Source organism: Plecotus auritus (assembly GCF_963455305.1).
Source record: "Plecotus auritus genome assembly, chromosome: 8".
NCBI lineage: Eukaryota > Metazoa > Chordata > Mammalia > Chiroptera > Vespertilionidae > Plecotus > Plecotus auritus.
In genome coordinates this window covers 61,621,575-61,638,918 of record NC_137782.1, presented here as the reverse complement: position 1 = coordinate 61,638,918, position 17,344 = coordinate 61,621,575, and the positions used below count along the sequence as shown (strand labels likewise).

The 17,344-nt window shown below is 43.3% G+C and overlaps 1 protein-coding gene across 2 annotated transcripts in view; it reads left to right on the top strand.

Annotated features, from left to right (window-relative positions):
* ACSS2 (acyl-CoA synthetase short chain family member 2) overlaps positions 1–17,344 on the top strand; it is a 70,794-nt gene that overhangs the window by 41,308 nt on the left and 12,142 nt on the right. Inside the window, exons 3-8 of one of the 2 annotated variants that reach the window (XM_080684279.1) lie at positions 8,822–8,913; positions 9,121–9,224; positions 9,476–9,548; positions 10,670–10,745; positions 10,906–11,020; positions 11,528–11,566. In XM_080684279.1, the coding sequence (XP_080540405.1) occupies positions 8,822–8,913; positions 9,121–9,224; positions 9,476–9,548; positions 10,670–10,745; positions 10,906–11,020; positions 11,528–11,566 (499 nt within the window). The remainder of the gene's footprint in view (positions 1–8,821; positions 8,914–9,120; positions 9,225–9,475; positions 9,549–10,669; positions 10,746–10,905; positions 11,021–11,527; positions 11,567–17,344) is intronic. The other variant, XM_080684280.1, reaches the window with a different exon arrangement.

Below are 17,344 nucleotides of genomic sequence, written 5' to 3'. Positions count from 1 at the left end.
TTTTTTAAAAAGATGAGGGTGGCTTGAAATAGGGTAAGGCAACAGATATACAGATATTTGAGACTTGTTATGTTTCTCAATATCCTCTCTTATTCATGCTAAACAGCTCAGTCTAGTGTTTCTTTCATAATAAGTTTGACTCCTCTTCTCATCTGGGTGTTTCTCCTCTGAAAGGTATATCTTACCAGTTAGATACTGCCCTCAAAGCTTCTGTGAAGAACTGTTTTCTCTGCATATTTTTTCCTCGACTCTTTCCTTCTATCCTGTGCTTTACTTTTCTGTTAGTCTAGGGAACTAAAATTTCCAATCCAATGACTATCCCTCTCATATATAGCGAGGGAGCCCTAGTCTTCTCTGTCATTAATAAATTATCAGTTTTCAATTATTTGACCATGAACTTTAAGTACTTATTGTGCAAACGGCACTTGGAGGAGACAGAGTATAAGAAGACATGATGATCCCTACCCTGGGAGAGCCCAGTGTTAATGGGAAAGATAAAGCCTCAATAAATGTAATACAAGGTAGAACTGATAGATCACCAGGAAAGTGAAATAAAGGGCCTTGGGAAGAAGAAAGAACTGTATCAGCTTTGGGGTGGGTGCGGAAAAAGAGAACATAGGGAAGGCTTCATGAAACATGTTAATTTGGAACATATGGGGCTTGTGAGAGGTACGGACAAGGAATACTTTTTATATGAAGTGTTCAAGGATGACCTCACTGAGAAGCCAACATTTGAGCAATAACTCAAAATAGGGAATAAATCATGTGGCTATCTGGGGGAAGAATGCTCCAAATAGAGGGCAAAAGTTCTGAGGTTAAGTGTGCTTAGTGTTTCTGCCAAACAGGAGGTCATATGGCTGGAGCAGATTGACAGGGAGAGAAAGAGAGAATAGGAGTATATGTAAGGACAGAGAGGTAATGAGGGTCTAGATCAGCGGTTGCCAACCGGTGGTCTGCGGACCACTGGTGGTCTGTGAGATCCAAAAGGTTGGTGACCGCTGGATTAGATCATACAGGAACTAGTTGGCAATTGTTAGGAGTTTTACTTTTACTCAGAATGGTATGGGAAGATATCTGAGCATTATGAGTAGAGGAGTGACATGATCTGACTTACCTAATGGTGATTTTGGTCTAGGATGGTAGAAATATTTATGAAGAGAAGTAGTCTATCCTAATTCTAAATATATTTTGAATTAATATGGATTACAGTAAATTTGGAGAGTGTAAGGATAAGTTAGGTAGAGAAATCTCCCTGGAGCATGAAGATGAGATGACTGTATACCTTGGATTGTCCCATACCATATAGCCTCCAGGTAAAGGGGAAGTTAGTTTGGTCTACAGCAAGGATTCCCAACTGGTAGCCCACCAGCTAAACCTTATTATTAGTTTTGTTTGACCACAGTGTTTTAAACTTTTAAAATTTAGTTGTCAACACTTAAAAATTCAGAAATAGATTCCAGGCATCCCTTAAAAACTGAAAAAAAAAAAGGCAAAATTGAGCTTTTATACCTGAAGTGCAAAAGTTGATAGGAGCTAAGTTTATGTACTTAGATGTCTCCTTTTTCCAGTCCCTGCCCCTTACTTCCCCCCTCCTCTCAAAAAATTTAGACTGTGTCATTGCATATGCGTTGCTGTTTTCCTATAGAAGAATTAAGAGGAGCCCTGGCAGGTGTGGTTCAGTTCGTTGGGCATCAGTCAATGCCCAGTGAGGGCATATGCCCCGGTTGCAGGCTCAATCCCCAGTAGGGGGAGTGCAGGAGGCAGCCAATGTTTCTCTCTTCTCCCTTCCTAAAAATCAATAAATTATTCTTTTAAAAAAATGAATGAAAAGAAAAGGAAAGTTAACTATTTCTTGTTACTATCAAAATTTTCCTTTTATATGGTCCACTTCACTCATTTATGTCACCTGCCTGGATCCTGTTGATTTTTGAGTTTGCAACTCCCAATGTAGAGGAAAGAGGACTGGACCCTGAGTCCTGGTGCCTATTCTGCCTCAGTCTACCATGTGACCTCGAGCACAAAGAGTGGCCTCTTGGATCTCTTTTGAGTTAGGAGACTAAATTGGATGTTCTTTGAAAAATTCTAACATCCTAGAGGGCTTGAGGCCTTGCAGTATGTCAATACTCTGTACCCTCCCCCTCCCAAACAGCCAGGGAGCCCAGCCCGGTATGTATGTCAGAGAAAGAAGACACTGGAAGGAGTAAGGTGCCTATATTAATAATGTATAACTTGAGCCCAGAGCCAGACGATGTGTGTGTGTGTGTGTGTGTGTGTGTGTGTGTGTGTGTGTGTGTGTAATTAGAAGTGGCTCAAATAAGCTGTTCTTGTATAGGTTTGTGCTTATCTATTCCTGTGTACTTTCTATGTACCAGGCTCTATTTTAGGTGCTAGGGGTTAGCAATGAACAAAACAGACAAGGTCTCTGTTGTAATGGAGTTTATATTCTAGTGAAAGACACAGATAATATGCAAGTAAATAAAATATATGAGATAATTTCAAATAATGGGAAGTTCCATGAAAAAAAATGAAACAATGATTTGATAGAGAGTTTCTGGAGGGGCAAGCTGTGCACATAGGTTGGTGTATAAATGTGGTATGTGTACTTGCAAAAGGACCCATGTTTGACTCCTGGGTCCATATATTTATGCTTATTTGTGCCTATGTATGTAAATGGGCAGCTTTTATGCCTATAATATTTTGTATGTTACATGTAATATTATGAATTTCAGTGTACACAGGTGAGCTGGTATATTGGTATGCATGTGGAAACATATGTGCATGGGTATGTAGTATATTCTGCATTTAGCCTTAACTGGAGATGTTCTGAAGTTCCTATGGCACGTCAGTGGGCCAATTAAGGAAATGGCTTTTTTGCCTTTGGCAGTCAGGGCCATTTGCCAGCTTCCTCTCACCTTGTTTCTTCCCATTTTAGAAATCTGGCTTCTCTCAGCCCTAGGGGGGCTAAGCCAAGGAAAGGATAGTAACTTACTCATTAAGCTAGGAAGTGGAAAGAGGCTTATAATCTTCTATGTAACCTCTAAAGGCCTAGCTTCTCTGCTACCCCCTGTCTTTTACACTATGAGGGGAAAGAGTCTGGTCTTGAAATCAGAAGACCTAAGGATCTATTCTTGGCTCTGCCATTTATGATTGTGTGACCTTGGCCAAGCTATTACATCTCTCTAGGTTTCAGTTACCTTCTTCATAAGTACTCTGTGTAGTATAGTATTTAGGGAGAGCTATGCGGTGCTGGTGCCTGAAGGAGGAGGGAAGGTATTCTGAGCAGGGACAATGGTATGATCAAAAGTGTGGAGGTGGGCCTTTGTGTGTGTTTAAGAGAAGCCAAGAGAAACCCACTTAGAATAAAATTCAAACTTCTTACCATTGCCTACGAAGCCCTACATGATCTGGCTGCTGTCTTCTCATTCTTACCCTCCTTGTTCCCTATACTTCAGCTAAACTGGCTTCCTTTCTGTTCTTTGAAATGGCCAAGCTCTTTACCACCTTTCCAAATTTCAATGTTCTCTCTGCCTGGGGTACTCTTCCCAATAATTCACATAGTTGCCTACTTCTCATTACTTAGGTCTTAGATCAAATATCACCTCCTCAGGGAGAGGCCTTCCTTAACCACCTTATTTAGAGTATCATCCTCTAATGTTTATCAATATTTAAAATGCACATAGCCCTAATTGGTTTGGCTCAGTGGATGGAGCGTCAGCCTGCGGACTGAGGTGTCCCAGGTTCGATTCTGATCAAGGGCATGTACCTTGGTTGCGGGCACATCCCCAGTAGGAGGTGTGCAGGAGGCAGCTGATCGATGTTTCTCTCCCATCGATGTTTCTGACTCTCTACCCCTCTCCCTTCCTCTCTATAAAAAAAAATCAATAAAATATATTTAAAGTAAAATGCACATATCCTTTGACCCAGCAATTTTACTTCTAGTAATTCACCCTACAGATATATTTGCAAGTGAATAAAATAACATATGAATAAATATATTAATTGAGGCATTTATTTGTTAAATTATGGTATATACAAACAGTAGAATATTAGGGAGAAACCAAGATGGCGGCATAAGGTATACAACTGTACGTGCTGCCTCTCACAACCACACCAAAACTACAACTAAAAGACAAAACGACTATCACCCAGAACCATGGGAAAGCTGGCTGAGTGGAAGTTCTACAACTAGAGGAAAGAAAAAAGCGCATTGAGACTATGTAGGACCTGCAGAGCCACTGAAAAGCAGAGGTACGGAGGCACATGCAGAGAGGGCTGGCAACTGAGTATGCGGCTGTCTTTTTCAAGTGGGAGGGAGACACAAGCTCCTGACTGCTCTGAACTCCAGTTTCTGGTGAGACTCTGGGGACCCAGACTCCTACAGGGAGAAACTGGACTGTCTGGCATCGGGTTGGAAAGTGAGGGTGGCTTTCTTGCAGAGGTGCATGCAGGAATCATTGTTTACTGCGCTGGAGTGCGGGACCTGGAGTCATGGAAATGTGGAGATGCAGAGAAAGCTGACTGGCAGCCATCACTGTTTGCCACGCCCTGGTGATTCCCTGAGACCCCACACTGCCCACTTTACAAACCCACCAGAGCTGTGCACAGCGGCTTTTGCATATGAATGGCCTTCCCTTTCGCAGCTTAACCTAACAAATTTGCAGCTGGGTCAGACAGCTCCAAAACTTCCAAACCCCAAACAAAGAGGAGAAATTTGCAGATCTTACTGTAGTTCCTGCTGCGTGGCCTCAGACAGTAGCTGACTTGCACCTCCTTGAAGATCCAGGAGCCAGTGTACTCAGTGGTCAGTGTGAGATGACACCAGATTTCAACTCTTCACATCCATACCCGATACACTCAAGAGGCAGACTCGGTGAGCACCAAAGCCCCACTGAAGCAAGTCCTGCCCCATAAGGGTGTCTCCAGCACAGCAGTTCTTCCATTATAGACACAGCTGATCCTCACAGCCAATTGGCCTGGAGGTCAATTCCTCCCAGTGTACCAACAGCAATCAAGACTGTGCACCCAGCCTACAAAGAGGTGCACCAAGAGTGTCCACCTCAGGTGATTGGGGAGGCTGAGCCACTGGGCCCTATAGGTCACCTACCACACAAAGCCACTCCATCAACACAGGGAAGCAGCCAAAATGAGGAGACAAAGAAACATGTCACGAATGAAAGAAATGGAGGAAAGCATACAACTGGATATAGAGTTCAAAACCACAGTTATAAGGTTACTCAAGAATCTTCTAGAAACTGCCGAGAAACTTAGTGAGACCTTCAAGGATCTTAATGAGAATGCCAAAAAAATGGAAAAGGACTAATCAGAAATTAAGCATACACTGTCTGAAATAAAAAATAATATACAGAAATCCAACAGTAGACTAGAGGACCCCAAGAATCAAAGATTTGAAATATGAGGAAGCAAAAAACACCCAATCAGAAAAACAAAAAGAAAAAAGAATTAAAAAATATGAAGATAGTGTAAGGAGCCTCTGGGACAGCTTCAAGCATACCAACATCCGAATTATGGGGGTGCCAGAAGAAGAGAGGGAGCAAGATATTGAAAACCTATTTGAAGAAATAATGACAGAAAACTTCCCCCACTTGGTGAAAAAAATAGACTTACAAGTCCAGGAAGCACAGAGAACCCCAAACAAAAGGAACCCAAAGAGGACCACACCAAGACATATCATAATTAAAATGCCAAGGGCAAAAGACAGAGAATATTAAAAGCAGCAAGAGAAAAACAGTTACCTACAAGGGAGTACCCATACGACTGTCAGCTGATTTCTCAACAGAAACTATGCAGGCCAGAAGGGAGTGGCAAGAAATATTCAAAGTGATGAACAGCAAGAACCTACAACCAAGATTACTCTATCCAGCAAAGGTATCAATCAGAATTGAAGGTCAGATAAAGAACTTCACAGACAAGAAAAAGCTAAAGGAGCTCATCACCGCCAAACCAGTATTATATGAAATGCTGAAGGGTATTCTTTAAGAAGAGGAAGAAGAAAAAGGTAAAGATAAAAATTATGAATAACAAAGTTACAACAAATACATATCTTTCAACAAGTGAATCTAAAAATCAAGTAAATTAAAAATCTGATGAACAGAATAAACTGGTGAATATAATAGAATCAGGGGCATAGAATACTAGCAGTCAGCAGCTGTGTGTCGCTGCAGGTTGCCCAGGACCAAACCAGAGAGGGTCGGACCTACATTACCACCATTTATCCACCATCCAGAACTGAAATATCATTGCTGACATGTACACATAAGGAACTGTTTGACATTGAAATTGGGACTCAAAGGAACTGTTGGCCCAGAAAGAAACTCACTACAGACTGATTCATTTGCCTCTCAGCATAACCATTATTGCTTGTCCCATTTTCGGTTCTTATAAGTGTATTTCTAGTATCACATGATCTCACTCATCTAGGGGAAATAATGAACATCATAAACTGATGAACAAAAACAGACCCGGAGACAGGGAAGCATCGATCAGACTGTCAAACCTCAGGGAAGGTAGGGGAGGGTGGGGGTAAGGGGGAGAAATCAACCAAAGGACTTGTATGCATGCATATAAGCCTAACCAGTGGTCACGGACAACGGGGGTGGGGGCATGCGTGGGGAAGGGTTTGGGAGGGGAATGGGGGGATGAGCACAAATACGTGATACCTTAATCAATAAAGAAATTTAAAAAAGAATTAGGGGCATAGAAAGGGAGTGGACTGACCATTTTCAGGGGGAAGGGGGCGTGAGGGGTGCAGGAAGAGATTGGACAAAAATCTTACACCTATGGATGAAGACAGTGGCGAGAGGTAAGGGTATGGGGGGCTGGAATCAGGTGGAGGGGAGCTATAGGGGGAAAAAAGAGGAACATCTGTAATAATCTGAACAATAAAGATTTATTTTTAAAAATTAAAAAAAAACAGTAGAATATTATGCAGATGACAAAGAAAATGAAACAGCACAATAAGTCTTGATGGAGAATGATATCAATGTATATTAAGTTTTTTAAAAAGCAAGATTATTGAGCTCTATACTTAAGATTTATTGGATTTATAGTATACTCATAAAAATAAGACACAGAATAGTGTGTACTGTATGCTATCATTGTATAGAAAACAGTGACAATCCTATATAATAAAGAGGTAATATGCAAATTGACCCTCACGCCCTCACATCATCACAAGATGGCCACCCCCATGTCATCACAAGATGGCCAGCAGGGGAGGGCAGTTGGGGGTGATAGGGTCAGCAGGAGAGCAGTTAGGTATCAATCAGGCCGGCAGGGGAGCGGTTAGGGGGTGATCAGGCTGGCAGGCAGAAGCAGTTAGGGGCAATCAAGCAGGCAAGTGGTTTAGAGCCAGCAGTCCTGGATTGTGAGAGGATCGGGCCTAAACTGGCAGTCGGACATCCCCTGAGGGGTCCCAGATTGGAGAGGGTGCAGGCTGGGCTGAGGGACATCCCCCCTCCCCAGTGCATGAATTTCGTGCAACGGGCCTCTAGTATATAAATATAAATACATGTATTTATGCTTGTCTGATAGGCCTGTCCTGTGGTTATAGCACTCTTTCCCACTTCTACCCACACTGTGCATAGTTGAGATCTATAGGGTACTTACTTTTCTTTTGAACAGCACTAAAATTCAGTTTTTTAAACTTTTAAAATTTCCATCTTTAATGATATCCCAAGGACTTTATGAAAGATGCTAAAAGTGTAGATTTCTTCCAAAATGATTATCTTGGTCACTCCACTTTAATTCAGTTTCCCTATCTATACCTTCCATCCTACAAGGAGTGGCCTTGTCTGCATATTGACTATTTCTGGAAACTTATACAACATAGGGTAACAGTGGTTGCTAGTAGGCAGGGTGATTGGGGGTGGGGGGAGGGAATTTCTCATCACATATCTTTTTATACAGTAACATTTGTATTTGTTACTTACTCAAAAAGTAAAATTGAAAAAGAAAAACCACTGAGGAGGAATATTCTTATAGCTAAATATTCACATATAATCATGAAAGTTCCTTAAATGTCTTTAAAAAAAGTATTTCTTCTCAAGTAATGGTTATCATAATCTGAAATTATCTTGGTTGTATTTGTTACTTGTGTATTTCTTCCACAAGTAATTGGAATATATCATTGGAATATAAGCTCCATGTTGTCAGGGATCTTGCTTCTCTTGCTCATCAGTGCCTTCTTTCTATACATGTATATAGTACAGAGTAGTTATTGAATAAGCGAACAAATGAAGCAATATCAAAGAAAACGAGGTGAAGCCTAGGGATGACTGGGAGGCGAGGCTGAGGAAATCAGCTGATAGAGACTGGTGATTCTCAAACTTTAAATTTATATCACAATCACCTAGTGATTCTTTATAACAGCTTGTAATAAAGAAGTAAATTATTGAATCCTATGATTCTGATTCATTAGGTTTGAGTAGGGGGTCAGGAATCTACATTTTAACACGTTTCCTTAGGTGACTTGGGTGCAAGTGATCTGGAGACCCCACTTTACATCTGTAATATAATTTCTCATTAATACATCCCCAGTATAGAAGATAAAGGACCATCATCCCATTTTATCAAATGAAGCTGAGAGATTAACAATACATTTTTCCAATGACACAGCTTGTGTATAAAGTATACTTTGAAAGGGCAAAGTATCTGACCAGTCAGTTCAAGGTAAAATTGTAGATGGCTCACCCTCATAGGACATTCACAGGCCTTGGTGTTACTGAATGAATTTACATTCCTATTTTTTGTTTGCGGAAGAGATTATACTCCCTAATGACTGGTTCTTTCTAATTTATCTCAGGGAGGGCAATGAGCCAGAGGAGACTACCCAAATCACATATCATGAACTTCTGGTCCAAGTGTGTCAGTTCAGCAATGTTCTCCGAAAACAGGGTGAGTGGGAAGGTGGGGGGAAGGGAGTGGAGGGCCTGGCCTTGGGGTATCTGAGGACTTGGGGAAAGTAGATAAGGGATGGGAGGAAACTGGTAATGGGAATAGAAGAGGTCATCTGGGGCGGTGGTGGTAGTGGTAGCTGGATGAGAGGGAGCGAGTAGCAGCAAGAAATGTCCATAGTCCATGGTCTGTGTCCTTTTCCTGCAGGCATTCGGAAGGGTGACCGAGTGGCCATCTATATGCCCATGATACCAAAGCTTGTGGTAGCAATGCTGGCATGTGCTCGCCTTGGGGCTCTCCACTCCATTGTGGTAGGAATTTGTGCTGGAAAGGGGGCCTGGTTGGGGATGGGGCTCTGGAGAAGTAGGTTGGGCCTGGATGATGGAGGATCTTAAGAACCAGACTAAGGAGTTTAAAATGTTTTTGTTATAGTTTCCATATCAGTTATCCAGTTTCTTCTAGGATCCTGACTTAGAGACTCTAAAGTTTTTATGAATGACTCCTTTCCTTGTTCACTTATCCCTGGGTCCCCCTCTCCCTCAATCTTTCTTCCTTTCCCTAGTTTGCAGGCTTTTCTGCAGAGTCTCTATGTGAGCGGATCCTGGATTCCAGTTGCAGCCTTCTCATCACTGCAGGTGACTAATTTTTACCCCTTCTCCAGAAGCCCTATACCCCAAGTCTTTGTTCTAATCAGCTAGTTGAGTTTTGGACTGCTCAGTGTAGAGCAAGCATGTCAAACTCAAAAACTAACACAGGCCAAATAAACAAGATTTAAGTTTATGTGGGCCACAAAAAAAATAAAAGCTTCAATTTTCATAGAAACGTAGGTTTATTTCGATAGAGACATGCTGAATACAAAGGGATGAAATAAATGAGTAATCGTTAACATAAAATAATAGAACATTTTAATAAAAATTAATATTTTTTCTTGAACATTAACTTACCAGACACTGAATAACAGCACAAATTAATAAGCGTAACGCAAATAAACCTATTTTTCTTATTCTCTGAAAGCAAAATATTTCCTATTGCGTACACCAAACAAGTCAGTCAAAGACTAATGATGTCGCTGAAACCGGTTTGGCTCAGTGGATAGAGCGTCAGCCTGCGGACTGAAGGGTCCCGGGTTCGATTCCGGTCAGGGGCATGTACCTTGGTTGAGGGCACATCCCCAGTGGGAGGTGTGCAGGAGGCAGCTGATCGATGTTTCTCTCTCATTGATGTTTCTGGCTCTCTATCCCTCTCCCTTCCTCTCTGTAAAATGTCAATAAAATTTTAAAATAAAAAATAAAAAAAGACTAATGATGTGGCAATCAGCTGCTAAAATATTCACTGCTAGTATTAGTAGAGAGAAATGGTGTGCCTGCATGTAAGGCACGTAAGGGAAATGAATACAACATGATTATAGTAACAGGATGTTGTAAAAAATAAGGATATTATAAAAATTAAGTTATGAAATTTTTATTAAAATGTTTCTTACATATCATTATATTGGCTGGGTCGCAAAAATATTCGTTGTGGGCCACATGCGGCCCATGGGCCGCGAGTTTGACATGCTTGATGTAGAGGGTAGGGACTGCCTACTCTTTAGCTCTTGGTTCTACCTCAGCCAACCCTCTGTCAGCTCAAATCAGCTGGAAGAACCAGAGTTAAGAGGCCACTCAGGAAGGACTCTGTGAACATTGTGCTCACTATGGATAAGGGGTGAGGAGTATGGTGCCTTCCTAAGGCCTGGAATGTCTGTTGCTCCCCAAAGATGCCTTCTACAGAGGGGAAAAACTTGTGAAACTGAAGGAACTGGCTGATGAGGCCCTGGAGAAGTGTCGGAAGAAGTAAGTGTGTTTGGCCAGTTGGCTATTACTTTGGGTCAATTTGGATTTTCCCCAGTGCTATGTTTCCTTTGTCTCTCCTACCCTGATGGACATGGGTGGGCCCTACCAAATTCTCTTTTGAGCCTACCATCCTACCACTTCAGGCTTTTCTTTCCTCCAGGGGTTTCACTGTGAGATGCTGCATTGTGGTCAAACACCTGAGGAGGTCAGAGCTGGGAACAGGTGACTCTCTCAGTCAGTCCCCCCCAATTAAGAGGCCATGTCCGGATGTGCAGGTGAGTTTGGCATTGGTATGCCCTCTCATGGGGTCCAGTGGCTCCCTTTTCCTGCCCATGAAGTTCTTGATGTCCTTCTTTGCTTCCTCATTATGATGCTTGCATCTGAGAGCTATCCTAGAAATGCATCCTTGGCAGGGCTAGCTGGGAGCCGAGGACTTTGAACTTGAAAGTAGTTAGGGAGCCCTTTGCAACTTGGGACCTTAGCATGAGATATTGTGAGGGAGACTTCCATGCTGGATGGCATGAGGGATCCTCAGGGCTTGGACTTGGGTTAGAAATGGGCTGACTTGGGTGACTAAATATAATCATCTTGATTACTGGTCTGTGGCTTGGGTTGGGTTCCTGTGGGGTCCCACTATGGAAGGATCAAGATCTGACTCTCAAGATATGGCTCTTATTAGAAAAGGAGGCAGTCAGAGGTTTGGGACCCTTCCCTCTCATCCTTCTCTCCCACTTCACTGTACTTGGACCCTGCTCATTATGCTTTCCGTGGGCTCTTAACAGGGTAAGCTGAAAGAAAAACCCAAGTGCATCTGGCCCCAGGTATCCACCTATGCACTGCCTTGGGCACTGCTTTCCTATATGCTTGTCTGTGTGTCGATTGCTTTTTGCCTGTTTGCCCCATTGAGGTGTCTGCCAGACCTAACCCTTTTCTCCCTATCCCTGGGTCCTTTGACATTTAAGTCACCTGGAAGTGTTGTAAAACCAAGTGCCTGTTGCTACCTCTCTGAACTGACATAGAGCATGGATCTCAGGAAAGTAGCAACAGACAACTCATTTTTCTCCTGCTGCTCAGGACTTTTGTGGGAGAGGGGACCAAGTAACCTGTCAGAAAGTTTATACTGTGCATTTAGTTGGGGCAGAGCCAGCAAGAGACAGGAGGAGGAGCAGGTAGAGAAGGTATAGATCTTAACCTTGGGAATTCGCCATCAAGCTGGGGAGTTGGATATGTATTACAAGTGAAAGCCTAAATTTTTTATAGGACAGCAGAGAAGATTCCTAAATTTGTTTATATACTACTTTGGGATTTACAAATTTCACATATATCCTGATGTAATTAAGTACTAAATTGAACAAAAGTTACATTGTAGGTAGTTCTATGAAGGGAAATCCCTAAGTGGGAAGTCAAAGCAGATTAGTATAGAGGAGAGAGAGTAGGTTTGGAGTCCAGAGACCAATTTTTAGCTGTATGACCTTGAATAAGTTGCCTCTGCTCTCTGGGCTTCAGTTCCCTCATCAGGAATGGAAAGCTGATAGTACACGCTTAAAAGGAAACCACTTTCCTTAATAAAACAAAGGAGAAAACCCACAATTCTTCTGAGTTTTACCATAAATCTGCTATGCTTATAACTTCTTAGGCTAATGGTAAAGATAATCCCCCTTTTCTCTATTCTCATTAGCATGGTAGAGACCCATCAGGCAGAGGCCCTGCCAGTGTGGCTCAGAGGTTGAACATCTACCTATGAACCAGGAGATCATGGTTCGCTTTCTGGTCAGGACACATGCCTGGGCCCCCAGTAGGGGTCATGTAGGAGGCAGCCGATCAATGATTCTCTCTCATCATTGATGTTTCTGTCTCCCTCTCCCTTCCTCTCTGAAATAAATTAAAACAAACAAACCAACAAAAACCCCACCAAAAAAAAACCAACACACACACAAAAAACAAAAAACACTCAGGCAAGGACCTACTAGTAAGACTTTTTCTCTTGAAGGAGGTAACATACTTGGTGATTAAAGTATAGACTCTGGAGACAGACTACTTGGGTTCAAATCCTGGTTCTATCACCTGCTGTTATGGGAGCTTGGGCAAGTTATATAAGCTCTTTTGACTCAGTTTCCCCATCAGTAAAGGTGTTCAGGACATAGTAACTACTTCATAAATGTTAGCTTTTATTGCTTTGAACATAAATACACTGGCATTTCTAAGAGGGAAACCAGAAAAGAAATAAACTCTTACAATTCTTTAATACCAGAGACTTTCAGGCCACAGACTCCTGGATTTTTGTTTCTTGGAGGTGAAGACAACCATTTACCAAAAAACCAAAGACCATAAAAATGGTCTTACGAAGTCCAGGTTTGTTGGCCTGAGAACTGCAGTCAAAGCTGCAGAATTCTTGGCAGAGCTCCAAACCCCTTCAAGGGAGGGCCTGCACAATTTGTATGTGCCCTCCTCAACTATGTCACCTTCAAGCTCCTTCATGTTTCTCTCACACCAGGCATCTTCCCTCCCTGAAACTATCCTGGTCCAAGGACAAAGGCCAACTAACTCCTCAATTTGTATTGCAGAAAATTCAAACTTTTTCCTTGTTCAAAGCTCTGGGCCCCTTACAGGCACACACCTAAAACACAGCCAATGTCTGCAGCACTAATTGAACTCACCCTACATCCTGGTGCAGATTATCAGCTCCACACCTGAAGCATGCCTCCCTCACCTTCTTACTCACATATTCACAAAGGAAATAGTTTTATAAGATTATAAGGCCTCTCATTGCCACAGTATAACGTACCCTTACATGTACCTAGTGCCTTTTTTCCTGAAAATTCACACCAGTATTGTAGACCAGTACCATTTGCCCAAAGCACTATTGACACACTTCTGCTTAAATATATTAATGACCGCATCTAAAGTAGATTATTTGGCCCTGGCTGGTGTGGCTCAGTGGATAGAGCGTCGGCCTGTGGGCTCAGGGGTCCCGGGTTCGATTCCAGTCAAGGGCATGTACCTTGGTTGCGGGCACATCCCCCGTGTGGGGTGTGCAGGAGGCAGCTGATTGATGTTTCTCTCTCATCAATGTTTCTGGCTCTCTATCCCTCTCCCTTCCTCTCTGTAAAAAAACAATAAAATATATTTTTTAAAAAAATAGATTGTTTGCAAGAAAAAAAATGTTCATGTGACAAGGTATGTGTAGACCCATATGGCTTTTCCACTAAAAAATAGAGTGTTTTGCCCTAACTGGTTTGACTCAGTGGATAGAGCGTTGGCCTGCAGGCCAAAGGGTCCTGGGTTCGATTCCGGTCAAGGGTATGTACCTTGGTTGTACATAGGCTCCTCCCCGGCCTGGGCCCTGGCCAGGGCTTGTGCAGAAGGCAACCAATCGATGTGTTTCTCTCACATCGATGTTTCTCTCTGTCTTTCTATCTCTCTTTCACTCTCCCTAAAAATCAATGGAAAACTATCCTCAGATGAGGATGAACAAAAATAAAAAATAAAAAAATAGGGTGTGTTTTTTATCTCATTGGTAGCTTTTCTCTCCTCTCTTTCTTCTTAAAATTTTAATGGTGCCTCACTTGGCCTGGACTTGTCATTCTTATGATGCTTATGTGCCAGAAACTTCAATTTCTGTAAACTAAGGGGCAGATAGTAAGGGGAGTGGTTGGAGATTCATTTTATAATTCATCAAAGTATGTCTAACACTTTGGGTTTTTTTAAACAAAACTAGAGGCCCGATGCACAAAATTCGTGCAAGGGGCTCGGCCCTCGCAGCCCCAGCTGCCTTGGCTGGCCCTCACAGCCCCTTGCAGCCCTGGCTTTGTCCAGACGGTCGTTCTGCTGTTTGGTCTAATTAGCACATTAGGTCTTTATTATATAGGATATGCACACAGCATCCTATCTAATAAAAGAGTACTATGCAAATTAACCATCACTCCACTACACCCACAAGCCACACCCACCAGCCACGCCCACCAGCCAATCAGGAGCGGATATGCAAATAAACCCAACCAAGATGGCTACAGCCACAGAGAGCAGGAGGGAGGCTTGGGTTTCCCTGGCAATGGAGGAAGCCAAGCTTTCTGCCTACCCTTGCCGGCCTAGGCCTCCACTCAAGGCTACAAAGTTTCAATGATAGAAGATACATAAACCCAAACAAATGGCCGCAGCCACTGAGCTGGAAAGAGCAGGAGGCTAGGGTTGCCCCCGGCGATGGAGGAAGCCAAGCTTTCCACACACCCTGGCCGGCCCAAGCCTCGCTTAAGGCTACAAAGTTTCAATTATAGAAGATACATACCTCCCAATAGAAATGGCTGCCACCACGGAGCAAGCAGAAGGCTTGGCTCTGCTCCAGGCTACAAAGTTTCAGTTGTAGAAGATAAATAAACCCCAGATACCAGGGCCTCCGCTTGGGTCGCTAAGGGGCGTGGGCAGCCTGCAAACCACCACAGGCCCCTTGCCCAGGCCGCCCCACACCCCAAGGGAACCCTCACCCAGATCCGGGACACCCTTCAGGGCAAACCAGCTGTCCCCCACCCGTGCACCAGGCCTCTATCCTATCTAATAAAAGAGTAATATGCAGATTGACCATCACTCCAACACACAAGATGGCTGCCCCCATGTGGTCAAAGATCCTGCCCTCATGTGGACACAAGATGGCCAGCAGGGGAGGGCAGTTGGGAGGGACCAGGCCTGCAAGGGAGGGCAGTTGGGGGCGATCTAGCCTGCAGGGGAGGGCAGTTAGGGGTGACCAAGCCGGCAGAGGAGGGGAGTTGGGGGCAACCAGGCCTGCAGGGAAAGGCAGTTGGGAGGGACCCTGGCCTGTAGGGGAGAGCAGTTGGGGGGGACCAGGCCTGCAGGGGAGGGCAGTTAGGGGTGACCAGGCCTGCAGGGGAGGGCAGTTAGGGGAAAACAGGCTGGCAGGGGAGCAGTTAGGCATCAATCAGGCTGGCAGGGGAGTGGTTAGGGGGTGATCAGGCTGGCAGGCAGAAGCGGTTAGGGGCAATCAGGAAGGCAGGCAGGCGAGCAGTTGGGAGCCAGCAGTCCTGGATTGTGAGAGGGATGTCCGACTGCCCGTTTAGGCCCGACCCCACCGGGATCGGGCCTAAACGGGCAGTCAGACATCCCTCGAGGGGTCCCAGATTGGAGAAGGTGCAGGCTGGGCTGAGGGACACACACCCCTGTGCATGAATTTCGTGCACCGGGCCTCTAGTATTATCATATAGACATACAACAGGAGTAAGGTGTTTCTCTTACAATATCATGTCTACCTGCCAGCCAGGGCCATTGAACATACTAGAGGCTAATGAATATGAAAGGGCTTTGTGACAACTAAAGCAAACCCCAAACAGTTCCCATCCTCATACCCTTAAATTCATCTTCCAGAGGAGGTCAGTGGAACTGAACTAACTTCTATCTTTCCTGACATTTATCAGTCTTCCCCACCCACCAGGATAAACCAAGGCTTGATGTTTACTAGGTAATACCTTTCTCTCTTGATGTTCCCCAAATCATGAGAGACCACTGGTGCAAGAATGACTATCTTCATTTTATTTTTATTTTTATTAATTCTCACCCAAGGATATTTTCCATTGATTTTTAGAGAGTGGAAGGTAGGGGGAGAGACAGAGAGAAAGAAATATCAATGTGAGAGAAATACATCAACTGGTCACCTCCTGCATGCACCCCCAGTGCCGGGGATCAAGCCTGCAACCGAGGTACGTGCCCTTGATTGGAATTGAACCCAGGACATTCAGTCTGTGCTCTATCTACTGAGCCAAATCGGCTAGGGCAGGGGTGGGCAAACTTTTTGACTCGAGGGCCACAATGGGTTCTTAAACTGGACCAGAGGGCCGGAACAAAAGCATGGATGGAGTGTTTGTGTGAACTAATATAAATTCAAAGTAAACATCATTACATAAAAGGGTACGGTCTTTTTTTTTTATTTCAATAGTTTCATTCATTTAAAACATTTTAACAAGAAGAATGTAAACACTAATTATTATAATTTGAAACTTCAAAAAATGGAGGAATCATAGCACAATAACATACCTTATATTGAAGATGGCAAAGGCAAAATAAAATTGCCTAACAAAGGAAAGGTACAAAAGCCTTTCAAATTAAACTTAAATATAATAAAATAATTTAAAACTAAAACAAATAGAAAAGAACAAAATGTGTAAACAGTAAATTAAACATTTTCTTTAGTGCAACTTCCAAATTATGCCCGGGATGTAGATGTAGATGGCAATGTAGACTGGGTTGAAAGGTTTTTGGTCTTTAAAACATCAACTTCAGTGGGAACAGTGTTGTTGGGCTCCTTTTTTAGCTAATGCATCAAAGTCTGGAGTTAGTTTTGTTGTGGCTATTCTCAGGATAGATCTGAGGTGTTCGTCAGTTAAGCTGGATCTGTGAGGGGCTTTGTTGATGTTCATGACGCTAAATGTCTGCTCACAAACATAGGTTGACCCAAACAGCACCAGTATCTTCTGTGCCATCCTCCGGATGTTTGGAAAAGCGGCTTCATTAAGTGAAGCATAAAAGTCTCTTAGTTCAAGAGAGCTGAATTTCTCCTTTAGGACAAAGTCAGACTGAAGATCGATGAGTTCCAG